Source organism: Poecilia reticulata, chromosome 23, assembly GCF_904066995.2.
Source record: "Poecilia reticulata chromosome 23, P_reticulata-male-v2, whole genome shotgun sequence".
In the NCBI taxonomy this organism is placed as follows: Eukaryota; Metazoa; Chordata; class Actinopteri; order Cyprinodontiformes; family Poeciliidae; genus Poecilia; species Poecilia reticulata.
This window is the reverse complement of record NC_088852.1, coordinates 15,824,029-15,839,793: the sequence shown is the minus strand read 5'-3', so window position 1 is coordinate 15,839,793 and position 15,765 is coordinate 15,824,029. Positions and strand designations below refer to the sequence as shown.

Sequence of the window (15,765 nt, the reverse complement as noted above, 5' to 3'; positions counted from 1 at the left end):
CAGCCAGATCTCCACGGTACTAAGCATTATATTTCCATACATGAGAAAAGTAACGTTAGTTTACTGCTCTGCACCTCATCATCACTTATGTTCTCTTCTACAACAAAATGGAAGACTAGTTCCTCTTCTGTACAATAGTGCAACAACAAAGGAAATAGGCGCCCCCTTGAGGCGATACCTACTCATCTCCAGGAACCAAACAGCGTAATGACTGTTACACAGCCTGTGACAGACCATCAGTGGTGGAGAAAGTACTCAAAAAATGTACTTAAGTAAAAGTCAAAGTACCACATTAACATTTTACTTAAGTAAAAGTAAAAAAGTACTGGCTTTTAAAAATACTTAAGTATTAAAAGTAAAAGTACTCGCTGAATGCATTACCTAATCGCTAATATCATTAAGTGTGCCGATCGTATTTAATTTTAATACATCAGAAATGTGCCATTTTAATGAACACTACCACAGATTAAACATGTTCTTATTGTGTTTATTCTCTGTAACAGTTTAGACTTAGATATGTGATTCTATGAATCATAATTTCAGGGATGGAAACATTTTGTCTCCTGTCCTAACATAGCATGAACTTCATTAGTCACATTTATTTAGAAAGAAATCTAACTGAAAGGGGATGTAAAGAAGGTGTGGGCGGGGTGGAGGATATGCAACCAAGGAGCCATGTAGCAGAGTTGTAGTCAAGACCACCGAACCCAAGACCAGCGCCCTGCGCTAAATGACACAATAACATTAAGTTTACCTATCAAAATTAGTTTTCAGATTGATCTGAAAGATCCACATTCCCATAAAAACACCTAAATATTAAATACGTAAGAGCTGAAATGAATTTAGCCAGTATCAATTAAAACTCACTTCATTCTGTTTTGCTTTCATCGCTGTGCTACAATCCGCAGAGGTCTCCTGCTATCCCTAGAAAAATAACGCCCTGGGCGGTTGCCCATATTGCCCATGTCAGAAACCACAACTGAAACATCGCAATTAACGGTGAATATCGTTCAACTATGAACACTGTCCAACGGCGCAACAAGTAACCAAGCAGAAGGAGCACCGTGACTGTTCTCATCCTCCCTCCCACTGCGATGCTTGCCACCATGACAGGAGACGAAATCAATCAATGAGCAATGAGCATACTCTGTGTTCATACGTTCAACTTTTACTTATTCAGCGATTAAATAAATGTGTGTGTGTGTATATATATATAGCTACCGCAGTGTACACAAGAACAAAGAACGGCTCTCAGTGAGGCTTCAGTCCTTAGGACTTAGTAAAGATCCGTCCAGAAGAATCGGATCGTTCGTGAATGTTATATCACTATTTTGCAGACTTTGGTCACAGCGTTGTCCTAAGCAACACCTCAGTCAACACCTCCACACAATAATTCAGCGCATGAGTGACAACTTTTTTTCATCGCAGATGCAACATGTGTCTCTATACAGCTAGCTTAGCTAGCATCACTTCCACAGATCTTACCTTTCTTTAAGCTTTCCTTCCAAGTGACGCTAAAAGTTGGACGACGTCCCACCGTCTGTGAAACCAAAGCGCTGCTGATTTTACATGTCGCCATATCTTATGATTTATGCAGCGCTATTATATTACTGCCGCTCAGAGGAAACCACTGCGCATGTCTGGAGCTCCGCGTGCGAGTAAAGGTGGAGCCGATGGGTGACAACAGACACTAAGTCACGTTATTGCTCGGATTTTACGGCGCCACCTTAAATCCCTGAACTTCACATTTTAACGGAAAAAAAGAGCAACGCGACTTGGATGTAACGAGTAACGAGACAGTTTTGTAGAAATGTAGTGAAGTAGAAAGTACAGATACTTACTGTAAAATGTAGTGGAGTAAAAGTAGAAAGTCCCCATTATTAAATCTACTTAAGTAAAGTACAGATACACGAAAACTGTACTTAAGTACAGGTTACTTCCCACCACTGGTGATCAATGTCATTAAATTATATGTCTGATAGAATATTCAATATTCACAGCATTCTTAACCTCTGACAGCAAGCTAAGCTAGGTTGGTGGCATCTAGTAACCATCTCACTCTTTGGTTACCGAGCAACAACCTGTTGAGTAACTTGCGCAGCAACAGTTTCATGTTTCGCCACCATAAGTGCTTAAACTTTAACTGCTAGAGCACATCCAGGAGAACGTTTTTTTGGGTTATCCTTTTGCAGTATTATTGTCACAGCCTACAACAGTAATGGTGAATCCAGGGTACTTGCAGTTTTGAACAAGGGCTTTATAAATCTCACATTATGACCATAACCTCATCCTTAATACCTATTAGCAAGCTAAATATTTATGAAAAAGACACAACTCGCTAAGCTCTAGCCACGTGGCCCATAATGTTTTTCGTTTCCCCTTACCTCCTTTTCCATGCGCAGCCCCTCGGCGCGGATGTTCCTCTCAAACATCTCCCTCTTCTCGGACTGAGAGCTGGACTTCCTGTAAACCAGGATGTAGTCTATGAGACTTTTTCCGTCGCCGAAGCAAAGTCCACTCGATTTGTTCCTCCTCTGTGGACAAACAGTCAGAGAGAGGAGATCAGAAAAGAAAGCACCTGAGTTACATCAAACTATTTACCTCACACCGGAACCTCTGAGATCTTCAGAACTGTTTTAATTGTTTAAAAACCTTAAACAGGCAGTTTTATGTACTTTCCAGGCACATAGTGTCATTTTATAGCACAATCAAGTAACTTCAGTTGCTATGAAAATGGTTTACTTTTTAGTGCAAATATGTTAGTATGCTTGAATTAAGACAAAACTGACTCACTAACTTTTCAGTAAGATATAGCAACCTGTTTTAAGACAATAGTTCCTTAATATTGCTAAAAAGTACGAGTTCCACTGGCAGATTATTTCACTTATAACGACATTTTTCAGTTATAAGTGAAATAATCTGCCAGTGGAACTCGTACTTTTCATCAATTATTGCCTTAAAACATCTATAGTTGTATCTTGCTGAAAAGTTACATGTTAATTGTTCCAATTTCAAGTTTACTGGTATAGTCACAGTGGATCTAGACAAAAAATACTTGGTAAGATTTTGTGTTTTTGCAGTGTAACAAGTGGGACAATTACTTTTTGTAACAGATGGCCAGGCTGGTTTGGACCGTATTTTTCTCTAATTAAATAAAATCATCAATCGGAAACTGATTTTTGTGTTTTCTAGGTTTATCCTTTTCCTAGTCTACCTCCGGGACGGCTGACTGCGACTTGCTGTTGTCGTCCAGGATGCTGCTGTGAGTTCCCGGATTGTGGAGGGTGGAGTCGTCGTCTCTGGACCTGGTGCTGATGCCGTCGGACCGTTCTTTCTGCAGCACCACCTGGACGTCCTTCACGGCTAACGCAAAGACGGGTGAGAAAATAAACTAAATTATCTGATGAGAGAAAACTTTTTTTTTTTTAAATAAAACTAGACACGTGGAAGTATACGTCTTCAAAAGTCCCCACCCAGTGGAGGCACGTCGCCCTGAGTGCTGGAGTCCAGGGTTTCGGCTGACGACTCCTCCATGACGCCGTCCCTCTCTCGGTACAGGAACGCGAGGGGTCTGTCGGTGGGCTGGTAGCCAGAGGCAGAGGGCCGCTGCAGCTCTCTGTGTCGGTGCGGGCTCTGCTGCTTGGGCTCAGATCCATGTAGAGATAAACTCACATCTGCAGAAACGCAGGGAAACTCACTCGTGAATTGGGCCTTTGCACACTTCACGGTGATGCAAAAGTAGCATGTCCACTCTGTGCCAAACTGAAACAAGACGTTTTTTATTTAAAGAGTTATGTGCTTCCTCTGTTGATATAAAGAGGTTTAGAGTGACAACACAGGTTGAACCGTCCTAATGATAAGGTTGGCCAGTAAATCAATAACCGTATATATCGCGACTGACACGTGATCGATATCAATAGATAATAGGACTGAACTCTGAACCAGGACTGCATGGCATTCTGGGAGATGTATTCAAAGGGAAATGCTTTAGCTGCTCGACTTCATGCTAATGTTTGCATGAATGTGTATTTGAAAGTTTTCAACAGTCCAGGTTTCAGAATTCCGAAGATTTTCCGTAACATAATTCCACAAACACTAGCTGCACTTCCACTGACCACTGAACTGTTGCAAATTGGAATTAAAAAAAAAATAATAATAATAATTAAAAACAAATCAAATTACATGCTAATTACTAAAAACTCCCCTAAAGTTTCTTGGATGAGGGGGTTATTCGGCTGTATCGAAGTTCGCGTCTTTCGCAAAAGCTGCAATAGAAACACTTTTTTTCATATCACGAGTCACGTGATCATCAACTGGATGTTACTACTGACGAAAATGACAAAGTCAACAGGAAGTGTCAGAAGAATGGTGGTATTGCATTTTTAAAAAAGGAACTATAACATGGACAAACTTATTCACCTGTGATTTCAATTGTATTTCTTAGTTAATGGAAACACCACAATTACAAAATTATGTTAATTTTCTATTTTATTTTATTTTTACTTTATGGGAATATCTGCAAAGTTTTGAGCACATTAGAAATGAAAACACAGCTAGTGTTGGGATGAGGTTTCCCATAATGTTATGCAGTACTGCTGGTCCTAACCTGTTTGTCACCATAATTTGCAAAGAAAAAAAAGGAAACAGGAGGCAGTGTGTCATCTGTTATCATTCATAAGGCTTAACACTGAAAAAAGAAACGTTAAAACCTGCACCAGTCAATAAAACCACAAGATAACTGGGAATTTTTCTCAACTAGATTGACTCCCGGATTGATAAAATATTCTCCGTTTCGCCAGAAAGCTTAATTGAACTCAATCTACTTCTCTTTTTTTAGCCTTCAATCCTTAATGACTGCCTTCGTTTGTGACAGCAAATGTGACTCAGCTGAATTTTTCTGCTGAGGCATAGTAAGAAAGCGAGAGAGACAGAAGTGGGGGGGGGGGGAGCAGTTTTTAATCAGCTGCTGATGCTGTGGAACACCAGAGCCCATGGATGCAGCGAGCGGTAAGAGATCAAACTCCCAACAAGCAAAGTTACTGCTCAGCCAGTCGTCCTTAAAGGGTTCCTCTATTCTGGGTTTAAGTTCATAAAATGGAAGAAAACTAAAGCTGCTGTCATACTAGCTGCATTTCCATTACAAATGTGTGCAAAACATTATCTATAGTCCACTAATGTAAAAAAAAAAAAACAACAAAAAATACCCCAACAATTTCTCAACTGGTGTATTTCCATCAATGAATAAGTCATCAATGAAAATAAGCTGTGTCGTCATCTTCCTACCACTTCCTGTTGACTTCTTCGCCTTTTTTGTCAGTAGCAGCATCTGGTTGTTGGTCACGTGACTTGTGTGATGCAAAAAAAGTGTTTCCACTGAAGCACCCTACCGTTGATTTGACCGAAAAACCACCTCATCCAAGCGGAAAATCTTTTTAGCGAAAAATTTGAGTTTTTTTTTTTTCAAATATATTTTTTGTAATTCCAATTTGTGTCAGTATTTAGGCACAAACTTAGCAAATTTGGATAAAACTTTACACCTTCAGAGTCCCCTTAAGTTATCAGATAAGAAGCTCAATCAAACAGACAATAGGTCTGGAAAAAAAAGCTTTCTAGTTTTTTTATTTTCATCTGAATAAATAGCTACAGCCTTTTTCTATGTTTCCTCTGGATAATCCAGTATCAACCTGCAATTCATAAAGCTGCATGCAAGTTTATTTGGAGAACCTGCACAGAACTGATTAGAACTGATAGATTGTGAATAGACAAGTTGGGCCTGAAACATCAAACTTCAATGCTTTACCAAATGTTAACTCTTTTTTTTTTTTGGCACTGTTGTCTTAATTGGTGCTTTTTTTGTTATATTTTACCTGCGATTTTTGATTTTGTGTGCAATTCTCCAACTGTTACATAAAAATATCAGAAGCACTCCACTGTTTTAGCTTTTTGACTTCTCTTCCAGTATTTGATGCATTGGCGACCCCATTTCCTTAGTCGCTACAGAACGTCAACCCTGCTCTCATTAGTGGAAATTAGAATTGCTTACTATAAATGTTAGCTGTCTGGGGACTAGGATGTTACAGATTATCTTACGTCATGCTGCTGCGCCGACGGGTCACACCGTGACGGGTTAAACAATGCATCAATGAAACATTAACGGGTCCGGCGGTGCGCGTGTAACGCAAGCTACATCTGAGATCGCATGGTGAACTGATGGGAGCGCACATAAAAGAAAAGAGAAACTGACCTCATCCTCAGATCTCAGTTTCATCAGATACCCTTTCATCTGGCTATTGCTTTCACCCTTTTATGTCTCCAAAGCATTCCAACCGATCAAAATGCATTTATTCATACAAGGCTGAAATATTTAGACTGCTGGTGAGAGTCATTGACAGCCAGGCATCAGTGAAGAAACACTGAGCATCGGTTGCTTTCACTGATTCTATTCAATCATTTCTCAAATGATTTAGTGTCTTCCAGGGTGCAAAGACAGAAGATAACAACCATAAACCAATGTTTTCACACCATTGTGCTGAATTAATTGCTGGTTCTTGGATTATTTTTTACACTCTCAGAATAAATTTCAAAACATATTGATTGTCATATCCCAGGGTTGAAACCTAATAGGGAAAGGTATTGGTAGTTCAAACACATTTTGATCGCAGCATCAACTGAAAACTCATAAAAGAGAAGTGAAAATGAGAATGTTTTATAGGACTGCATGTAATAGGCAGTACATTACTTTTGGGGAATGCAGGAGTTGTTCCCTTGCCATGCAGACGTTGCTTGGTCCTGACTTGAGTCTGGTGAATTAATTTATTTTTCCTCTGGTTTTGGAGTTTGATGCAATACGGCACCAGGTACAAGAACAAGTAGTTCTTGTACCTGTTCCTTCTGCAACAAGGCACTGTGAATCGCCTCCCAGATGGCAGAAGTTCAAATTCACTGCCCAAAACATGAGCTGAGTCCATAGAGATTTTATCTGCCAATCCTACAGCCTGTGTTGGGCGTTAGCTAACTGTGATAGTGTGAATCATAGTTAAAATCTCCACTTTGGTCTCATCTGTCCAGAATACATTTTTCAATGAGCCTTGGGTTTCACCCAGATGCATCTTTGCAAACCTTTTTCTTGGCAACTCCTCCACATGAGCAATTGTCATTCAATTTTTTTTTTTTTTTGCTAACATTTTTGGCATAAACTTCAGCATTTCTCAGGCTAACAGAGGCTTTTAAAGTCTAAGATGTGGCTCTTGGGATGCGTCCAACTGGCATACTGTACCTTGTAAGTAGAAGAATAGATTTTTATTTGACATGGCAGATAGATTCTGTCTGAAGACTAAATTCTAAGATAAATCTACACAGACAGGCCACAAGACAACCTTTAGAGACTTGGAATTCTCCTGACACATGGATGTGGGCTGAGGTATCTGTTTCCAGTATGTTAGCAGTACGTTGCAAAGTGGCATCTAAATGGATCGGACAGTAGCCATATCCGGGAATTTGGATGGCCAGTCAACGTCCAAAAACTCAAGTACTCAGTTTTCTCAGTGACAAGGTGCAATATCTGGCTGAAAGAAAAGTGTACACCCGGTATGCTAGATGGAGGTGGGTCAAAGTAGCCTCCAAACAGATGGAAGGACCCATAGTTTCTCAACAGAATTTTACCAGAGGCCTCATACCGCCTCCATTGGCTTTCCTTCTCCGAACACATACACCATAATATACAAGAGAATTTATAGGAAAACGTGCTTCATCTGATCAGTCCACCATGGCTCTTGCTCAACCATGACCATGTTACCAGTTCACTGTTGCTAATTCCTTAGAATATTTCTGATAGATACTGACCACTCCAAACCAAAACTTTAGTTTTCGAGACACTAGGATCCAGAAATAGTCAAACCCACTCAAATATTCTCAATTTTTTTCCTCTTTTAACATCAACAATGTTCCCTTGCTGCCTAATATCATCATTAGTCAAATCAGTAAGGTAGTAGGCTCAGCTCAACAGTTTTGTGTAAGAATCTTAAGTTTTTATAGCCAGTAGTTTATGACAAGGAATAAGAGCAGCATAAAGTAGGCTGTGATTGTATATTAGTGTGTCAGATATATATTTAATGAGTGTATGGAATTTTATGGTGCTTTTCCAGTTTTGAGGCCATGCCAGTGTTTCTGCACTCTTACGCCATAACATTGATAAACATTCCTGTGAGGGAGTTAGGCAGCTCAAGACGCCTCATTAATGCTACATCAAACACAATTTATCTTTTGTTTCAGTTTAAAATGATATTGCATGGATTTTTTATTTTTATTTACAGATCCCTGATGTCTTGTTCCATTTTAAGACAGTAGTTCTGTCTAAATATTAGTGAGGAAAATAAGGCATGAACAGTCCAAATATTCCACAAAAACGAAAATATCCACCCAAATAAATCATTAATTACAAGTAATAAAGAGGAATGAAATATGCATTTTAAAAGCTTCACAAAAAGGAGGTGAAGTAGGTGTGGAAAGCCAAGAAAAGAGCTGAACTCTATTAGAATTATCAGTGAGTGGTTTCAATTCCATTTCACACTTCATGTTTAGAGGAATAGTTGCACTGCACAACATCCCAAACACAACATACCAACAGTGTGTTTAGGAGGAAGGAACATCATGGTATGAAGATACTGGCAAATATTAATATTGGATTCCAGAAGTTACAAAACAAATGGACAGACACACTAAAACATGATGGGGATGTGGATTTTTATGAAGAGACCAGCTGACGTGCTGGAACTCAACTTGGTTGCTAGGTGATGGGCTGGGTGAGGTGTGGTGCCTGTTGATTTGATCTGTTGATTTGTGACTTTACATTCTTGAGGTTTTTGAAAGGGCACATTTTCCAGTCACCAAAAAACATTGACATATTGTCAATAAAAACCCATCTTGTTGAGGGGTTGGGGTTTTTTTTGGCTGTTTTTAGAAGCAACAGAAACCCAAATGGAAGTACAAAAAAGTTCAAATTATGAACTTTGCGTTGTATATTATTAAGCAAAAATAATATACAAAAAACAAAGCAAAAAACAAAAAAAAAAAGATATCTGTGGCATTTTTATTCAAAGAACTGTATATTTTTGGAGAAAATGGTTGGGTCCGTTCTACAGCCGCTTTTAGATCTTCTATGTCACAGAGGAGAACAGAGACGACGGTGTGCATGTGTGCATGCGTGTGTGTGTGTGTGTTTGCGTGTGTGTGGTTCGCAGATCGGTGTCAGGAAAACCTTTCCCTCCATCTGGATGTGCACATCATCGTCCTTGGATGTGTCTTTTTTTCCCTGTCAGGGAATGATGGAGATTCCATTGCCGCACATCCAGCAGGATGCTCACTCACACTCTCCGGCGTCAATGACATGACCTTTCTGAGTGTGTTTGGAGCAATGCATCATGCATGATGGAGAAGTGTATGAAAAAAAAAAAAAAGAGTTCACTGTCACAGCGACAACGATTGAAGGTCATATGCTTGCATGGTCACGGGGGAGCCGAGTGTGAGGAATGAGCCAGGGGTAAAGGTGAGTGAGAGGAGGAGGAGGACATGGCAACGCATGAAGGAGAGCACTGCAGCACTCTGAAGAACAAGCTGCCTTCGCTTCAAGACAACTTGACAACACTCACCGTGTGGAGGTGGGCAGAGACAGAGGCAGCTTCACCCCTCAGAGCGGAGGAGAGAGGGGACAGCGGGGCTAGGGATGGAAGGAGGGGGGCTTCCCAGCTGAGCTGAAGCAAATGTCAAAACAGCCAGAAGGACTCCTCTACATACAAACATGCAAACACGCACGCTCGCACACACACTCGGTCAGCCCGCGTTTTCCCTCCAGCGCCGGCGAACGGCCTCGCCGAGGGACACAAACAAACAAACACGGCGTCCCACGAGGGAAAGCAGCATCTCCCCTCCCCCCTACACACTTTTTACCCCATCACCGTAGCGACCAAGTCAACATCCCAGACGCGCAGGGACGCACGCGCGCGCTCTGGCATGGAGAGGCTGGCATTCAAAAGATCCTCAAAGAAAGGAGAAGAAACTCGCAAGCATGAGCAGGATGTTTACAGTGTCAGGGAGAGAGAGGAGGAGATGGAGCGAGGGGGTGTGTGTTTGTGTGTGTGTGTGTGTGTATGGCGCTCATGGGCTTCTTCAATGCCAGCCAATCAGACGTCAGGCTTGCACTGACAGTGGGCCAATGGGAAGAGAGTGCTGGCTGTGGCAGTGTTGCGGCAGCACAGCACAATGACAGTTGGCACCGATTACAGTGTCAGCAGGTAGCTTCCATGGAGACTCAAGGGCACACATCGCCACGGAAACTAGGGGCCGGGTCAACATTAAAAATGTTAGTAAAAATTAAAAGATGAGATAATGTTATTGCCGTATTACAGCCTATTTCTTTTTTCCTATCCCCCCATTATATCACATACATTGACATCATATACAAGGAGTTTTCATTATTGCCAGATCTGTAGTTGTTATGAAACATTAATGTTTGGACTTTTAGCTTCAGTTATTTTCTGTCTTGATCATTTCTTTATAGTTTCCTTCTTTATATTTTGCCATTTTTGTTAATTCCTGGTGTCAGTCCAATGAGTCCCATTACTTGTGTTCTGGATTTGTTTCCTTACATTAGTATTTCCGTTTACTGTTTTATTAGTTTCAGGTTTTCTTTCCCCCTTCTGATTCTTTTAGTTTTGATTATTTTCCACCTCACCATCAGCCTACCTGCTCCATTCCCCAGCTACATCCACTCACCTGTAATTAGCTCCTCTGTCATTTCCACTCCCTTCTCAGTATATTTAAGCTTTCCAGTTACATTGTTTTTCACTTACATTACTATCCACCAAACTGCCTGCACTCCAGTCGTTGCTCCAGTTTTTGTGTCTCCTGTTAGTTTTTGCTGTCTGTTGTTTTGATTATTATGTTCATTATACTTCCTGCTCTACAAATTCTTCTGCACCTGGGTCTCCCTTTATGCCTCATTAGCACAGAATTATCACAAAATCCCTAATGTATGACCTGCCGTAGACATGAGGTACACTAGACACTCTCAAAAAGCAATAACACAGTTACCTACCAAGGTAACTTTGTTACCTTCAAAGGTAATTTAGGTAACTCTAAGTAATGGAGACTCAGAAATAATTTAGATCATTTGAGAGTAATTCAAGGTGCATCAAGGACTGATCTATGAGGTCTCAAAGAACCCAAAGCAATATCTGAAGCCCTGTAGAGCACAGGTAAGGTAAAGTGGCTTCCATAGGAGAGTTCCAATGAGAAAACCTATTCTGACCAAATACAACACAAAAGCCAGTCTCTCATTTGCCAAAAAAAATACCTTCAAGATCCATAATACTTTCTGGAAAAGGATTGATGAGACAAAAATGTAATATTTCTGAATGTTTTGTCTCATAACACCTGGCATATGATGAACACAAGAAAGGGTTAAAGACGGTGGTGGTGGTAAGGCGGTCTTAAGCTGCTTTGTTGCTTCACGACCTGGAGGACTTGGCATAGTTGTTAGAAATTGCACAATTGTATGGTCAATGGAAACGCAACCACTCGGGTCATGTAAAGAGCAATTTGAATAAATGATTGATAGACGATTGCCCAGAACTTGGCTCCTTCCATTTTTCTCTAATATGAAAAGCGTTCCTGTCCCATCTGAAAAAAATGTCCACAGCAACATTCTACTGCCACCAAATTTTAAGATAATGAAAGTATATTAAGTTTTTTGTACAGTTTTAGTGTTTTCCATTGGATTAACCATTTTGAATGTAGGCAGAAAGTTTAGTCTTGGTCTCTTGTGAACATAGCAACGTCTCCTACACATTTGTTGTGTTTTCCACATGGTTTGTGCCAAACTTTGAATGGGAGTTTTAAGGAATTTGAACAAAGTTCTGGTCTTCCATAAAGACCAGATCTCTCAAGTGTATGGCTTGTCAGCTAAGGTAGAGAGGGCGGTTTTGGACTCAACTAGACCGGATTTCAGGCGTCTCATCCACCACATCGTCTAACCTACTTGTGCTGCTGTCGCACAGCGTCTCCTGACTGGCGCTGCAGGTGGGCAGCGGGTTGATGGAGAGTGACGCAGGGCAGGACACAGGCTCGGCATGCTTGCCAAGGGGTGGGGCCGCAGAAGCCTCGGAGCGAACACCATCTGGACTGTGGAGATTCTGGCTGCTCGATTGAACAGGACTCTTCCAATGGGTAAAGCCGATCGCCACCTGACCCCCGAGATCAAACCCTGTCAAAAAAAACAGAAAACAAACAAAAATAACATTCAACACACAGAATGAGAACATCTGTGAAGAGGGTTTTAGTAAAACAACACTGCCATCTAGTGGTGTCAGAAAATAACGTGCCCATCTGAGCTTTGTCTTTTCTGCTTAAATGTCAAGTTACACACTCCAAAGCAAAAATGAAGAAGTAAGAAATTTTTTTCTAAGTACAAAAATAATTATTTTAACTGCATTCTGAATGACTAATCATTAACAGCAGATGTCCCAGTGCTGGTTCATCAGAGTGAAAAGCTGGAAGCCTCTGCCAACCAGCCTTTTTATCTGCTGCCCTCTCTGCTTTGTGAAGACGTGCAGACTGCTGATCCAGCTCGGCTTGCCTCCGGCCTTCGATTTCCCCTCCGCAGGCTTTTCCTTCACTTTTACAAGGTCTCTAAAACTGGTGACCCGGAGCAGCTGGGTTTTCTGCTGCCAGCCACTTCAGATCCGTCTTTTAGAGGTGGAAGGTACAAACATGAATCTCTCGCTCTTTTATGACAGCGAAAACACAACCAGACAGCCGAAACAGAGAGGTATCTGCTGCTAAAAGTATTTTAGAAATACAGAACATTCAGTGGACATCCAGAATAGTTACCCATTAGACTGATTGCAACAGTAAAACTATTGCATTTACTGTGAGTTAAATCCCCGTTTTATACAGGAGGAAAGAAGATGCACTAAAATTCACTGTAAACAAGAAACGCTGACAAGACACTTCCTGTTTTATTTCCAGAATTATTTATCTTTGCTAAATGGTACTATGATTTGTGACTGCTTTCTTTAAATTCAAAAGTTTTCATACAAAACCATTACTGTGCCTCTAAACATTTTCAGAACGACCATACTTTGGTTTTGAAAGCCAAATAAATTAGTTACTGCTCCATTTCGAGTCATATAAAAAAGAATGCACATTATACCCTTGAAGATGCAGTACATAACTTTTACAAAAATATGTGTTCTTCATAACTGTCACAGTGTCATGAAAATATGGGATGAGACAGTTAATCTGTGAAAAAAAAAATCTAACTCCTCCACCTCCTCCCAGAGCAATTATGAAGGTCTGCTAATAACCTGTCAAAAACAATCAGAGCCAGGAGGAGAATCTTAATGCTGTCAATCATCCTCCTGTACAATGCTCATTGTATTAATGGTGGAAAAACAACTTATTGTTATAGAAAAACTGTTTGTCCATGGTCATCAATGGCAGTGCTAACTAGTATTAGCATTTGTGGCAGGCTATGTTCTGGTGAACCAGTTGTAACGCAGCATAGAGCAGGTGGAAGGGACTGAGAATGATTGACAGCACTAAGACCCTCCTCCTGGCTCTGATTGGCTGTTCCTGACTTTCTGGTGTATTTCTGCAGTTAGGACTGGGAGCACTGGGAGAAAGCAGACATCAAATTTTTCACAGATTACATGATTCTGCCCCCACATAATTATAATTTTAAAATATGAAAAGAAAACAAATATTTTTTTAGAATAAAAGTTATAAACAAAAGAACAAAAAAGAAAAAATATATACATTCAGTTATGTTGTGTGGATGTGTTGCTGCAGGAGGAACTGGCACACTTCACAAAATAGATGAAATCAGGAAGAACATTCTGATGAAATTATAAACCAACATCTCAAGCTAGATGGAACCAAAGTTGGGTTTACATTCCAACAATGTAAATGACACCAGCAAGTTAGTAACAAAGAGGCTTAAGAACAACAAAGCCAATTGCTGTCCTTGAGCAATTCTACAAAGGAAATGTATGCAAACTTCTGATTTTAAATCAAAATATTCTTACTCTGTCAATATTTTAACCCATTTTCTGAATATGGGTCATTCTGGTCATCCTAAGAGACCAACAACAGGATAAGTTTACCATGATTTCATTTCTGATTGTGAGAAAAAGATGTTATGCGCCTTTTCATCCATCCCATGATGGATGTAGATGTTTTGAGTAACATGAGAATAATAATCTTGTCGTCTTGGTAACTTATCTCTAAGGACACAGTTCCTTCTATTACACTGAATCTGCACTATATTGTGCATCATCGATGTTCTACAGCAGCTCTGAAAGGACGAACCAAACACCAGATCTAACGGTACTGTTTAATGCTTTTTTTTAACAGACTCCATAATTTTCCCTTCAAATTTAGATATCGCAATGCGGAGTTAAGGGGTGCAGTTTCAAACAGCACCGATAGATGGTGCTAAATCTTGCAAACTGCTCCTTTAACTATGAAAGACATGGCCATAAAAAAAGTTGAACCTTTTTAAATGGTTTTGTAGGAGCATTTTGATGATGAAAATATGTTCTCAGGTTTTTGTCTTGCTTTGTTTCTGTAATATTTTATGAAAGTGCTGTATTAAATATAAAATTGTTTAGAATTTTTAATTAGCACTGCATAAAGATGACAAATGAGAACTATATTTAATACCACAATAATATTTTGTGGTATTATTGTTATAGCAATAGTACCAAAAAATATCATGATAGAGTCCACATTGTCCACACCTACTCGTAATCCTTAATGCTAACCATTACTAGTATATTTCTAACTTTAATTCACACTTTACCTCTAAAGCGTGAATTAAGACCCTGACCCTAAACAAGGGGTCCACTGACTGTAAAATGTTCAGGCTTTGGTCTCCATAAGACCCATCGGTCTTCAGTAAGTCAGTAAATGTGATAGCAATGGTCTTCAGAAGAATAGCTAAACAAGTACACACACACACACACACACACACACACACACACACACACACACACACACACACACACACACACACACACACACACACACACACACGCACGCACGCACACACACACACACACACACACACACACACACACACACACACAGGGTGTATATGTGTGTTTATGTAAAACAGAAAGCCCAGCAGATTTTGGAACAACTACACACTTCCTAATCAATAGAAGAGTGGGATGCCTGGTAGTCCCTGGGCCTCTCAGATCACAACTTGGCTCTACGTTTACCACAGGGATTTGTTCCAAGGACGGACATGTGGGTCATACTCAGCGGCTCTCAAAGGTCTACACAGCCCCTCTGAACATGATAAATCACATTTGATGTACCGAACAATACAATCTGAACAATTCAAGTGAAAAACAGTCTGATAGAAGGAAGACTCTTAACGATGGTGTATTATGGACATTGTAGATATAAAAAGAAAACTGAGACATTTTTAAGTTAATCTCGGAAATTTTCTAGAAAACACAAGGAAATTTCTAAAAACCACAAAGAAATTTGTAAACACCAAAAGTAAAAAAAAGAAAAGATAGAAAAATTTCAGAAATTTCCAAGCATTTTCTAGAAAATTTCTGAGCTTCATTTCAATATTTCTGTTTTTTTGGGTCAAATGTACATTTTTCTGTCTGCAATAGCCCTAATATGCCACCATGGAATGTATGGCGACACACTATGTGCTATAATGCAGTTGTTTTCACACCCTTGTATTGTTGA

General features: G+C 40.0%; 1 protein-coding gene across 1 annotated transcript in view; it reads right to left on the bottom strand.

Annotated features, from left to right (window-relative positions):
- LOC103459640 (anoctamin-4) overlaps positions 1–15,765 on the bottom strand; it is a 58,903-nt gene that overhangs the window by 29,058 nt on the left and 14,080 nt on the right. The window contains exons 3-6 of the mRNA XM_008401391.3: positions 12,035–12,259; positions 3,474–3,674; positions 3,215–3,363; positions 2,385–2,534 (exon numbers count right to left, since the gene is read on the bottom strand). Of these exons, the coding sequence (XP_008399613.1) occupies positions 2,385–2,534; positions 3,215–3,363; positions 3,474–3,674; positions 12,035–12,259 (725 nt within the window). The remainder of the gene's footprint in view (positions 1–2,384; positions 2,535–3,214; positions 3,364–3,473; positions 3,675–12,034; positions 12,260–15,765) is intronic.